The 14250-nt window shown below is 44.6% G+C and overlaps 1 protein-coding gene across 1 annotated transcript; it reads left to right on the top strand.

Moving 5' to 3' along the window:
• Positions 1 to 5311: 5311 nt before the first annotated feature.
• dad1 (defender against cell death 1) lies at positions 5312 to 14041 on the top strand. Its single transcript, XM_067980238.1, has 3 exons — positions 5312 to 5595; positions 9484 to 9627; positions 13913 to 14041. The coding sequence occupies exons 1-2, from the start codon at positions 5385 to 5387 to the stop codon at positions 9612 to 9614; spliced, it is 342 nt and encodes a 113-aa protein (XP_067836339.1). The 5' UTR covers positions 5312 to 5384; the 3' UTR covers positions 9615 to 9627; positions 13913 to 14041.
• The last annotated feature ends 209 nt before the right edge of the window (positions 14042 to 14250 follow it).

Below are 14250 nucleotides of genomic sequence, written 5' to 3'. Positions count from 1 at the left end.
GTTAAATGAGTTGTTTATATGCAAATGCTAATGGCAAGGATATAATCACTTTTTAGCAGAAAAAGTTTCATTGGGCCCTTTAATCAGACCACTTGTATTATGAAACAATTATTTATTATCATGCATTATGATTCAGTTATATTTTCTGCAACTGCTATATAATCCAATATGTTAGTATTACCTTATATAATTGTAGTGCTCTTAATGGATATGTAGAAACATTTGCAACTCAACATGTTTGTGCAGAAAACAGTTTATGTCTCAAATGCACAAGCCAAGTCACCTTCTATAATAATGAAAGCAGGACCCAGAGAATAGAAGAACAATACATGTTAGATACTCAAGAAAATCGTTGAAAGAGCTGTATGCAGGAGTGTCACAAAATATGTAATAAAAAAACGTTTATTTTGACACAAAAGCAAAACATGCCTTTAGCAGAAGGACGGGACTATTGTGGTCAACAAAATAAACAAAGTTTTGCAAGAATTTCCTAATGCATGGTCTGCAGAAAAAAAATCAGTGGTCCAAAATGCACTGCTAGATCAAAATCGCACCTTTAGAAAAGATCATTGATTCCTAAAGATAACGTTCTCCCCACCTCAAAATTAAACAAAAACGCTAACATGGGCAAAAAAAGGAATTACCCATCTATACAACCAACAGCATGTCTTCTGACTGTTTAGATTAGGGTAAGTGATGTTTTTAACCGATGTTGTAATAAAAAAAGTCATTTTCACAATTTCAGGCTGTATGGCGGTAAAGATCTGTAAAATGTTCTTCTATAACTTGAACCACATGAAGTAAATGAATGATTTATTGCTTCTTTGTCTTCTGGAAAAGCATTATTATAAAAGATGCTCCAGTTCATGGGCAATTCAAAGTTAATTAATAAAAATTGTATCTCCAGAGGCAACTGCCCTTCAAGCCATGTCCTCAGAGTCTACATTAAAAGATACCATTATCATTTAAGAGGTGGTAGGGAAGATGAGACATTTGGTGAGGAGGCCAAGCTCCCAAAGACAAAGGGGCTGACTTTTACATTCATTATGCCCCATCTGCCTCTGTTTTCAGGTACAGATGGGATATACCAAATTGCAAAATTAGGCAAAAATCAGTTCCACCTGATTGCTACCTAATATTCGCCCCACTTAACTCTACGATCAGGCCTGGGGGTGGAAGTTGGAAGCTTCCTTTTAAAGCAGACAGGAGCTTCATTTTTTTTTCAAAAAATATACTTTATTCATAAAATTTGTAGCAGTTCATACAATACAGTTCTCATATCACATTCCAAACATACACAATATCGATTATGCAATTTGCAGGTTACATCAAGTACAGTTCAATGAAACACATTGGACATCATTACAGTTCATGACACTCTAGGGTGCCTCATTGCATCACAATCAATACAGGTGATTCATTACAGATTCATTGCAGATTTATTGCGGGTACATTACATCAATTTTGAATTTTACATTCTGCCCGAGGGGGTTTTTCCCTGATTGCAGCCCCTCGGTATACAATGGCGGGAAGGCTCTAAACGGTTGCCTTTCCCCACTCATCTGATGTAACTCAGATGGAAGAGCCGCAGAAACCCCCGAAAACTGGCCGCTCTTCTGCTGAAGTTACGGCAGACAAGATGGCGAACCCCTGCAGAAATTCACTCCCTATGCCTCGCTCACATTGTTGTGTGTGAATTTTCCAGACTTTCCCTCTCAAATTGCAATAACTCCCCCTTTAAAATAACACAACCTTTCTGCATTATTCCAGGAAATGCTTGTATTTGAATAGTTTAGTTTGGCACAGGAGAACTTCCTTCTTAAGTAACCAATGCTGACTCAATGAGAATTAGATTTTTTTCATACTTGGACTGATGACCAGCCAGTTTTTCGCACATTACCAAGTTAAATTGTTACAGCATGTAATACGCAATCTGACTATCAAGCACAAGTGTTAAAGGTCAAAAATAAGACAGTATAAACAAAAAGAGCAAAACATTTTGCAAACTAACTATAAATCAGATGTCTTGAAGCACTTCACATTTTGAATTAAAACTAGTGATTTGTAGTCATAGATCTGCTGGGACCACTGTTATTCACAATTGACATTAATGACTTGGATTTGGGAATCGGAAGTACAATTTCAAAATTTGCGGATGACACCAAATTGGGGGATGTAGTTAATTCAAAGGAGGAACGTGTCAAAATGCAAGAGGACATTAATAATGGGTGTGTAATTAGCAAATTAATTTCAGTATAGGGAAATGTGAGGTGGTGCATTTTGGTAGGAAGAATAAGGAGGCCACGTACTGCTTGAATAATAAGCCTGAATGAGATAGAGGAGCAAAGGGATCTCAGGGTACAGATACACAAATACACTAAAAGTAGTGAAGCAGGTTAATAAGACCATAAAAAGGCAAATCAAGCACTGGGATTCATTTCTAGAGGGATAGAATTGAAAAGCAGAGAAGTTATGTTAAACAACTTGTATAGAACCTTGATTAGACCACACTTGGAGTATTGTGCACAGTTCTAGTCTCATTATAAAAAAGATATAGAGGCATTGGAGAGGGTGCAAAAAGATTCACAATGCTGATACCAGAACTGAGAGGATATACTTATCAGGAAAGGCTGAACAGACTGGGGCTCTATCTTTAGAAAAGAGAAGGCTGAGGGGGACCTGATAGAGGTCTTTAAAAATAATGAAAAGTTTTGATAGGGTAGATGTAGAAAAAATGTTTCCACTCATGGGAGAGTCTAAAACTAGAGGTCATAAATATAAGGTGGCCGCTAATAAATCCAATAGGGAATTCAAGAGAAACTTCTTTACCCAAAGAGTGGTTGGAATGTGGAACGTGATACCAAAAGGAGTAGTTGAGGCAAATAGAATAGATACATATAAGGAGAAGCTAGATAAGCACATGAGGGAGAAAGGAATAGAAGGATATGCTGATGGGGTTAGATGAAATAGGGAGGGAGGAGGCTCGTGTGGGGCATAAATGCCGGCATAGACCAGTTGGGCCGAATGGCCTGTTTCTGTGCTATAGTTTTGATGTAACTCGATGTAACAATTACATCCCCAATGCAAACATGTAGCCACACAGACTTTGTTGTCTGCTGCACTAAGTCAACTAACAGCAGCACTGCCATTTTGTGAGGGTCACTGCAGCAATTCACCAATTTACCAGCTTTAGTTGCTAATATTGAACGGATACACCCATTAAATGAACACTGATGTATGGTTCATTCTCCCCCTTTGCAGCAAAGGTAGCTCCAGGGCAAGCAGTCCCTGTATCTCCATCTACGGACATCCACTGCCATGCCCGTTCCTTACTCCCCAGTCTTCTTTACCCCACTGCTTAAGACCCTCTGCCCCTAACAGTGGTTATATTTTACCTTAATCTACAACTTAAAGCTCCAAGCTATAGCTACCTATCCCAGAGCACGTGACCCATCTCCCATCCTGGGCTCTGTTGGCAGAACAGAAGTCATTGTCCGACTCCCCAAGATGTCCATCATTCGTGAACAAGATGTTTGCTGTCCATGACCTCCCTGTGGCTGATTCTATGGACATTCCAGCTTTGACAGGAACCTGACTAATGGGTGGCAACACCTTGTCCCTTGTCAAAGCCACCCCACCTTACTTTCCAATATGTTCCGTGCCCAAAATAGTGCAGTGGTGCTGTGGCCCTCATCACTATACTGGTGGAATCAAAGTTCCTTCCACTTCTGGTTTCCTTCTGTGAATCCCTCCCCCACCTTCAGTTTTCCCTCTTCCCCGCCCTCTATTTCCCTTCTCCGCCTACCATCAAATGACATCCTGGTTGTCAGAACAGCTGTTGGCGTGAAACCACGAACAAAGCTACTCAACTACAGGGTCCTAACCTTTATAAGATAAATGCAATAGCAATTGCAGGCATCACGTAATTAGATGTCACCTGATCAAACCTCCAGGAATAGCTCTAACCAGAGTTGGTAATCCACTCCAGCCTCTTGTGCGTGTCCCCACTTTCAGCCACCTAGGTCACATGCTTTGGAATTCCCTCCCTAAACTCCACCACCTTTCCACCCCTCTCTCTTCCTTAAAACCCACCTCTTTGATTAAGCTTTTAATCACCCCACTTAATCTCTCCTTCTTTGGCTTGGCAATCGTTCTTTTCCTTACACCTCTGTGAAGTACCTTGTGATGTTTTTCTATATTAAAGGCTCTATATAAAGGCAAGTTGTTGCATTCATAATTTATGAGTGCTATCATCTTTATAGATTGTTTCTACAACTGTGTATTAGAGGAGGAACTGAAGTGGGTGATTAAATAGCCCAAGTTGTTACTCTGCTCTTTGCTCTTCCCCAGCTGTCTGGTGCCTGCCTGCTCATTGATGGCTCGAGTGCCACTCGCGATTTGCTCGAGGAGCTGCCAATCTGCTCCATGAACTTCGGTATATTTTTCTTTTGTTGGTTCTTAAAACCCTAGTCCATTTGTTATAGGTAACTAATTTTGAAACTTTTAAAAATTGGTGTCCAATCTTTGAATGACGAGTATCCTTTTAATTAGCTTTGATGTATAGAAGTATTCATATTGCAAATCAGTTACCAACAGTCTAAAATGACTAACAATGCATTTTGCACAGAAATAGCATGATTGGGATTCTGCCAGGGGCAGTGTTTTGAGCTGGATGGCCACATAGGACAGGGAGGTATGGAGCTTTACGCAGACTCCATTGGTAAACATGGTGGTCTTGATATGTCATATAGTTTTGGTTTTCAGAGAAAAACAAACACAAATAAAAATGAAATCCAACATAATTAAGAGGCATTGAACCTATTCAGTCATCTTGAAACAGTGACGGGGGTCACTGGCCTTTATTCTGGGCAGTTTTTCAGCTGTTCATTGTTTTTGAGTTGTCAGCGTTTGAGTTTTGTATGCTGTTGGGCGACGAAGGGCACCTTTCACCACCAGCATGTGACTGGTTACTGGCAGCAGCTGGCACAGATCACTATTGGTGTTACAATGCCCAGAAACTTATTGCCAACAAACCCTTAAGAGAAGACAGCCCTCAACAGAAAATTTAATTTGTTTTGAAAAAAAAGTTTAAAAATAACTAAAAGAAAATAATAAGAGCTATAAGAGGATTGGATAGTTTATTCCTAGGTTTTTTTTGGGGGGGGGGGGGGTGAGGCGATTTAAATAAAGAAACAGACAAAAAAAATTAATGAAAGGATAAGGGGAGGGACCGTTTCTGCGCGGTCCCGTTTGTCGGGGTTGCAGTAACTGCGGCTCTGGCCGGATGGTTTGGCGCGCGGACTGGGTGGGTTTGCTGACGTGCGGTGTGCTCGGCTGATTGTGTTCCCCCGGTGCGGCCTCTCTCTCTCTCTCTCTCTGTGACGATGCGCGGCTCGGTGCTGGCGGTGCTCAGCCGCTTCTCCCACGAATACGCGGCGGGGACTCCGCTGAGGCTGAAGTTGCTCGACTCCTACCTGTTGTACATGGCGCTGAGCGGGGCCGCGCAGTTCCTCTACTGCGCGCTGGTCGGTACTTTCCCCTTCAACTCCTTCCTGTCCGGCTTCATCGCCTGTGTGGGGGCCTTCGTGCTGGCAGGTGAGGCCGGGGTGGGGGCCGGGGGCATTGGGTAGGGGGTGGGCGTTGGCGAGTGGGGTAGGTCGATGGGGGTTGTCGGGTGGGAGGGTCGGGGGTGACTTTGGCAGGGGGTTGGCGGGTCAGGTTGGGGGTTTGGGTGATGGTGGGGCCTGGAGCAGGGGGGGGGTGATGATGGTGGGGCCTGGAGCAGGGGGGGGTGATGATGGTGGGGCCTGGAGCAGGGGGGGGTGATGATGGTGGGGCCTGGAGCAGGGGGGGGGGGGTTTGGGTGATGGTGGGGCCTGGAGCAGGGGGGGGGGGGGTTTGGGTGATGGTGGGGCCTGGAGCAGGGGGGGGGGGGGGTTTGGGTGATGGTGGGGCCTGGAGCAGGGGGGGGGGGGTTTGGGTGATGGTGGGGCCTGGAGCAGGGGGGGGGGGGGGTTTGGGTGATGGTGGGGCCTGGAGCAGGGGGGGGGGGGGTTTGGGTGATGGTGGGGCCTGGAGCAGGGGGGGGGGGGGTTTGGGTGATGGTGGGGCCTGGAGCAGGGGGGGGGGGGGTTTGGGTGATGGTGGGGCCTGGAGCAGGGGGGGGGGGTTTGGGTGATGGTGGGGCCTGGAGCAGGGGGGGGGGGTTTGGGTGATGGTGGGGCCTGGAGCAGGGGGGGGGGTTTGGGTGATGGTGGGGCCTGGAGCAGGGGGGGGGGGTTTGGGTGATGGTGGGGCCTGGAGCAGGGGGGGGGGGTTTGGGTGATGGTGGGGCCTGGAGCAGGGGGGGGGGTTTGGGTGATGGTGGGGCCTGGAGCAGGGGGGGGGGGGGGTTTGGGTGATGGTGGGGCCTGGAGCATGGGGGGGTGATGGTGGGGCCTGGAGCAGGGGGGGGTGATGATGGTGGGGCCTGGAGCAGGGGGGGGTGATGATGGTGGGGCCTGGGGGGGGATGGTGGTGCTTGGTCCCAGCTGTGTTGAGACTTTTGATTTGATGGCTGCGGTCTGTGCTGGGAGGGAAGGAGAGTTTCCTACCCTGAGTACGGGGCCATCCCATTACAGACCCGACAGGGAATCTGTGGACCCATTACAGGGATGAGTGGGGGTGGAGGGTCGGTGCTTCTGGGAGCTGCGTGTTGATGGAGCGAATGTTGGGTGTCAGGGATCGTGACCCTGCGGCCCGCCACTGTAACCTGGTACCTGTTTCGCATGTGTGGATTGGGAGGTTGCTGGAGGTAAGAGAACTACATTGAATTTATGAGATTTAATATCAAGCTTCTTGCTGGACTTGATTCTAGGGAATGAGGTGGGCTAAGTGGAGCAAGTGTCAGCGAGAGAGCATTTAGGGAGCAGAGATCATAATATCATAAAGTTTAGAATAGCTATGGAAAAGGACCCAGACCACTCTAAAAGCAAAAATACTCAATTGGAGGAGGGCCAATTTCAATGGGTTGAGAACAGATCTGGCCCGGGTAAATTGGAATCAAAGATTGGCAGGCAAAACTGTAATTGAACAGTGGGAGGCCTTTAAGGAGGAGATGGTTCGGGTACAGTCTAGGCACATTCCCACAAGGCAGAAAGGTAGGGCAACTAAAGCCAGAGCTCCCTGGATGACAGAAGAGATAGTGAGTAAGATGAAATGGAAAAAAGGGGTGTATGACAGATGTCAGGTTGATAACACAAGTGAGAACCAGGCAGAATATAGAAAATTCAGAAGGGAAGTGAAAAAGGAAATAAGAGGAGCAAAGAGAGAGTATGAGAATAGCCTGGCGGCTAACATAAAAGGGAATCCAAAAGTCTTCTACAGGCATGTAAACAGGTAGTAATAGGAGAGATGGGACCGATTAGGGACCATAAAGGAGATCTATTCATGGAGGCAGAAGGGATGGCTGAGGTACTAAATGAGTACCTAGCATCTGTCTTTACCAAGGAAGAAGATACTGCTACAGTTTCAGTAAAGGAAGATATGGTTGAGATACTGGATAGGCTAAAAATTGATGGAGGTACTTGAAAGGCAAGCTGTACTTAAAGTAGATAAGTCATCTGCTCTGGATGGGATGCATCTTCGGTTGCTGAGGGAAGTAAGGGTGGAAATTGCTGAGGTACTGGCCATAATCTTCCAAACATCCGTAGATACGGGGTTGGTGCCAGAGGACTGGAGAATTGCAGATGTTACACCCTTGTTCAAAAAAGGGTGTAAGGATAAACCCAGCAACTATAGGCCAGTCAGTTTAACCTTAGTGGTGGGGAAACTTTTAGAAATGATAATCCGGGACAGAATTAACAGTCACTTGGGCGAGGGCTGATTGATTAGGGAAAGCCAGCACGGATTTGTTAAAGGCAAATTGTGTTTAACTAACATGATAGAGTTTTTTGATGAGGTAACAGACAGGGTAGACGAGGGCAATACAGTTGATGTGTACATGGATTTTCAAAAGGCGTTTGATAAAGTGCTGCACGGTAGGCTTATCAAGATTGCATCCCATGAAATAAAGGGGGCAGTTGCAACGTGAATTCAGAATTGGCTAAGGGACAGGAAACAGAGATTAGTGGTGAACGGTTGTTTTTCGGACTGGGGGGAGGTGTACAAGGATGTTCCCCAGTGGTTGGTGCTGGGACCACTGCTTTTCTTGATATATATTAATGACTTGGACTTGGGTGTACAGGGCACAATTTCAAAATTTGGAGATGACACAAAACTTGGAAGAGTAGTAAACAATGAGGAGGATAGTGATAGATTTCAAGAGGATATAGTCAGGCAGGTGGTATGGGCGGACACGTGGCAGATGAAGTTTCATGCAGAAAAATGCGCAGTGATACATTTCGGTAGGAAGAATGAGGAGAGGCAATATAAACTCGAGGGCACAACTCTAAAAGGGGTACAGGAACAGAGGGGTCTGGGGGTATATGTGCACAAATCGTTGAAGGTGGCAGGGCAGGTTGTGAAAGCGATTTTAAAAAAGCTTTCAGGATCCTGGGCTTTATAAATAGAGGCATAGAGTACAAAAGTATGGAAGTCATGATGAACCTTTATAAAACACCGGTTCGGCCACAACTGGAGTATTGTGTCCAGTTCTGGGCACCGCACTTCAGGAAGGATGTGAAGGCTTTAGAAAGGGTGCAGAAGAGATTTACTGGAATGATTCCAGGGATGAAGGACTTTAATTACGTGGATAGACTGGAGAAGCTGGGGTTGTTCTCCTTGGAACAGATGGTTGTGAGGAGATTTGATAGAGGTGTTCAAAATCATGAAGGGTCTAGACAGTAGATAGAAAGAAACTGTTTCCATTGGCAGAAGGGTTAAGGTGCGGAGGACATAGACATAAGGTGATTGGCAAAAGAACCAAAGGTGACATGAGGAAAAACTTTTTACACAGCGAGTGGTTAGGATGTGGAATGCATTGCCGAGAGGATGGTGGAGGCAGATTCAATCACGGCCTTGAAAAGGGAACTGGATAAGTACTTGAAAGGAAAAAATTTGCAGGGCTATGGGGAAAGGGCAGGGGACTGGAACTAGCTCAATTGCTCTTGCATAGAGCTGGCACGGACTCGATGGGCCGAATGGCTTCCTTCCGTGCTATAACCTTTCTATGATTGTGTGCTGGTGATGTGCAGCTAAATTAAGGGTGACGTGGAATCACCTGATCTAATTGTGAGCCGTTGCTCTTTGTCTTTATGCCCCTTGGGCCATCGCTTATAACACATCTGTTCTCCTGGTTTGATTATGTCTCTGGTGAAATGGGTGATGGTTGTTTCCTTAATATTTGTCATCCAGCGAGGTTGGTTTAAACTATACACAGTGCATGGTTTCTGAATAATGACCAGAACTGATAGTTACGCATTTCTATATGTGTGTTTTCTTCTGATAGTGTCCTGCAGTATCTTTCCCTAATTATTTACTCTCGTTTTTCCCATGCCGCCACAGTTTGCTTGCGGATACAGATCAACCCTCAGAACAAAGGAGATTTCATTGGCATCTCACCTGAGAGGGCATTTGCAGACTTCCTCTTTGCCAGCACCATCCTTCATCTGGTGGTGATCAACTTTATAGGCTGAGTGTACATATGTGGTGAGTGGAGGCACCGTCTCTTGAGATGGTTTTCTTTCTCTTTTTTTTGTCTTCAGATGAAAACTCTCTAATGTACAGGATATGGAGTTGATTTCTCTTGCTGGGGTTAGACTCTTCTAAGTAGGAGCCGGCACAGGCACGGTGAGCCGAATGGCCTCCTTCTGTGCAAGAATCTATGATTCTATGAATTCGGGCTGGTCTCAGCCCTGTTCCTAGTAGATGCTGGTAGTGGTACAAGAATGTACATAGTTAACTACATGTCTGAGTTAGCTAACAAAAGGAGATGGTGCAGGAAATGGTAATTTCACATTGTTCTAAGACTGACATTATTGGGACAGTGTAGAGGAAGCTTGATGCTGAAACTATTTTCAAACATTGCAGGGAGGATGTTTTCCCTGGCTGGGGGGGGGGTCCAGAACAAGGGGTCACAGTTTCAGGATACGGGGTAGGACATTTAGGACACTCAGAGGGTGGTGAACCTGTGGGAATTCTCTACCACAGAAGGCTGTGGAGGCCAAGTCACTGAATATATTTAAGAAGGAGCTAGATAGATTTGTAGACACAAAAGGCATCAAGGGGTATGGGGAGAGAGTAGGAATATAGGAACAGGAGTAGGCCATTCAGTCCCTCGTGCCTGCTCCGCCATTTGATAAGATCATGGCTGATCTGTGATCTTTGGTTGCCAAAAAGCTAACTATCTCAGATTTAAATTTAGCAATTGAGCTAGTATCAATTGCCGTTTGCAGAGGAGTGTTCCAAACTTCTACCACCCTTTGTGTGCAGAAATGTTTTCTAATCTCACTCCTGAAAGGTCTGGCTCTAATTTTTAGACTGTGCCCCCTATTCCTAGAATCCCCAACCAGCGGAAATAGTTTCTCTCTATCCACCTGTTCCCCTTAATATCTTAAACTTCGATCAGATCACCCCTTAACCTTCTAAACTCCAGAGAATACAACCCCAATTTGTGTAATCTCTCCTCGTAACTTAACCCTTGAAGTCCGGGTATCATTCTAGTAAACCTACACTGCACTCCCTCCAAGGCCAATATGTCCTTCCGAAGGTGCGGTGCCCAGAACTGCTCACAGTACTCCAGGTGCGGTCTAACCAGGGTTTTGTATAGCTGCAGCATAACTTCTGCCCCCTTGTACTGCAGTCCTCTAGATATAAAGGCCAACATTCCATTAGCCTTATTGATTATTTCCTGCACCTGTTCATGACACTTCAATGATCGATGTACCTGAACCCCTAAGTCCCTTTGGACATCCACTGTTTTTAACTTTTTACCATTTAGAAAGTACCCTGTTCTATCCTTTTTTGATCCAAAGTGGATGACCTCACATTTGTCTACATTGAATTCCATTTGCCACAGTTTTGCCCATTCACCTAATCTAAAATATCCCTTTGTAATTTTATGTTTTCATCTACACTTCTTACAATGCCACCAATCTTTGTGTCATCGGCAAACTTAGGTATGAGACTTTCTATGCCTTCATCTAAGTCGTTAATAAATATTGTGAATAATTGAGGCCCCAAGACAGATCCCTGCGGGACTCCACTAGTCACATCCTGCTAATGTGAGGACCTACCCATTATCCCTACTCTCTGTCGCCTTTCGCTCAGCCAACTTCCTAACCAAGTCCGTACTTTTCCCTCGATTCCATGGGCTTCTATCTTAGCTAACAGTCTCTTATGTGGGACCTTAACAAATGCCTTCTGAAAGTCCATATAAATAACATCCATTGACATTCCCCTGACCACTACTTTAGTCACCTCTTCAAAGAATTCAATCAGGTTTGTCAGGCACGACCTACCTTTCACAAATTCATGCTGGCTCTCTCTGATTAACTGAAAATTCTCAAGGTGTTCAGTCACCCTATCCTTAATTATAGACTCCAGCATTTTCCCCACAACAGATGTTAGGCGAACTGGTCTATAATTCCCTGATTTCCCCCTCTCTCCTTTCTTAAAAAGTGGAGTGACATGTGCAATTTTCCAATCTAGAGGGACAGTTCCTGAATCTAGAGAACTTTGCAGATGCCCTAACTATAATCTATCAATGTGCTCACCTACTTCCTTTAAAACCCTGGGATGGAAACCATCTGGTCCTGGGGATTTGTCACTCTTTAGTGCTATTATTTTCTTCATTACTGTTCTTTTACTTATGTTAATTTTATTGAGTCCCTGTCCCCGATTCAATATTAGTTTTCTTGGGATTTCTGGCATGCTATCCTCCTTTTCTACTGTAAATACTGACGCAAAGTAATGTCTGACATTTTCCCATTGTCGATGACAATATCCCCACTTTCAGTTTTTAAGGGGCCAGCACTGCTCCTGACCGCCCTCTTTTTCCTAATATAACTATATGGTATTGAGATAGAGGATCAGCCAGGATCATATTGAATGGCTGAATGGCCTACTCTTGCTTCTATTTTCTATGTTTCTAACATTACAAAGTGGCGTGTTATCCTAAGTACAAGATTTATCCAAGAAACTTGGAGTCACCTGATTAATCTTGTAGTAATTCTGAATATTGTTTCACTTCATTGGAATAGTACACTGAATTCCTGTAGTAAATAAAACAGATGCGTTCCTGTGTCGAGTGTAACTGATGTTGCATTTTAGACCACCATTTTGTCAAAGCACAGTAGTTCTGGCTGGGGATCACACAAAAAAGTAGCAGTATAAATCAGCAGAATTATTACCGTGCTCTGACACCCTGAGGTGGGAGACTGACTCATAACAGTATAAATTCAGCCTGAGGTATTTCCTTCCCATACCCCCCTCCCAAAGTAGAAGTGGGTATGTTAGTCTGGGCCATGTTCACACATCTCCCATTAGCTGGCCCAGCTTTTTGGCAAATGCAACAAAGTGGTTTTAGTTAATGAAAGTGATCCAATTTCTGTGTGGGCAGAAATTGTCCACCTTGAACATAGTGTGTGTGTGTGTGTGATCTGTGAGTGAGGCTTGCCCTTAGTCTTACTTTGCAGCATCTGTGGTTGAATGGGAGACCAGCTGGGCTATTCTCTCCTGTGCACTTGCTAGTCCTTTTGGGCAACATACCAATCACCTTCGAAGGGAGAAGAGCCCATTCGATACTTCTGCTTGCTTGGTTTGGGGGAGTAACTTGTGCCTGGGGGATTGTAGCACAACTGTGTTTCCTGGCATTCTGTACCGCATGACTGTCCTCCAGTGGTTAATTAAAGAATGTAATAATGAGGGTGGGATGTATAATTGTCAATCTCTTTGTACAGGGGAGTTTTTGATATGGGAATTTGTGTCAGGGAGGTGCATTTGTGTGGAGTGAATGTTTATGGTGAGGCTCTCTGTTAGTTTGTGAGTAGTGTGCTTGTACAGAGGGACGTGAGCTACACTTGCAGCAGTATTGCCCATTCATAGGGCATTAAGAGTCAACCGCGTAAAGAAAGACTTGCATTTATATAGCGCGTTTCACGACCTCAGGACATCCCAAAGTGCTTTACAACCAATGAAGTACTGAAGTGTAGTCATTGTTGTAATGTTGCAAACGTGGCAGCCAATTTACCACAGCAAGGTCCCTCAAATAGCAATGAGATAATGACCGGATAGTTTGTTTATTAGTGATGTCGGTTGAGGGTTAAATGTTAGCCATTACACTGTAGCACAACTGTGTTTCCTGGCATTCTGTACCGCATGACTGCCCCTGCTGCTCATCTTCAAATAGTGCCATGGAATCTTTTACGTCTAGCTGAGAGGGCAGACAGAACCTGGGTTTAATTTATAATCTGAAAGTCGTAGTGTGGTACTGGAGTCACAGGTAGGCCCTTTTCTCTGATGGACATCAGTGTGCCAATTCGGTTTTTATGACAAAACGGCAGCTTTTGTTGTCATTTTCTGGTGCTAGCCCACAAAACACCAGATTTTATGAATTTATTTTCACAGCATGCCATTGATGTGATTTGAAACATGACCTCTGGGTTGCCAATCCAGTATCTCAACCACTAGGCTACCATAGGTTAAGACCTCCATTGGTGGAAGAGTCTGTCTCTCGTGGAATGGGACTGCATATGAAGTTCTCTATAGGGCGGCTGTTTGTTTTGAGTGGTGGGGGAGTTAACGCATGATAGATGTTTGTATATGGGGATGAGGGGAAATTCTTCCTCAGTGAAAGGAGCACTGAACTGTGTTTCCAGAGCTGTATAACAGCATCATTGAGATCGGATTTAAGGTATGTTAACCAATGTCCTGTCACCATTCTGTATTCACTGATTACATCAGACTATCTTTTAACAGTTTTTTTCTTTTGCAGTCATGCAGCAGGAATAATGTGAGGGACCGGAACCCATGTTGGCGCTGCGCTGGATCCTGTTTGAATTTTGTTTACACATCTTGTTTCATTCCGTACATATGTATAAGAAATTAAAAAATCTTTTACAAATTGGCTGATCACATCTTTGTTGATATTGAGAACAATGGAAGGGTTATGGGAGATCTGGAGTGCAGACCACAGGCAACCCTGAAAGTTACCTTTCACTCTGGGAGCTAAGTGTAAATCTGTAACCTCCTCAATATGTATCATCAGGAATCCCAGTTATAAAGCATTTACTGTTTTTTCCCCCTTCAGTTCTTGCCTGTCCTCTCTTGAAC

This window comes from Heptranchias perlo, chromosome 3 (genome assembly GCF_035084215.1).
Source record: "Heptranchias perlo isolate sHepPer1 chromosome 3, sHepPer1.hap1, whole genome shotgun sequence".
NCBI lineage: Eukaryota > Metazoa > Chordata > Chondrichthyes > Hexanchiformes > Hexanchidae > Heptranchias > Heptranchias perlo.
The sequence above is the reverse complement of the archived record's forward strand: the minus strand, read 5'-3'. Positions and strand labels throughout refer to the sequence as shown.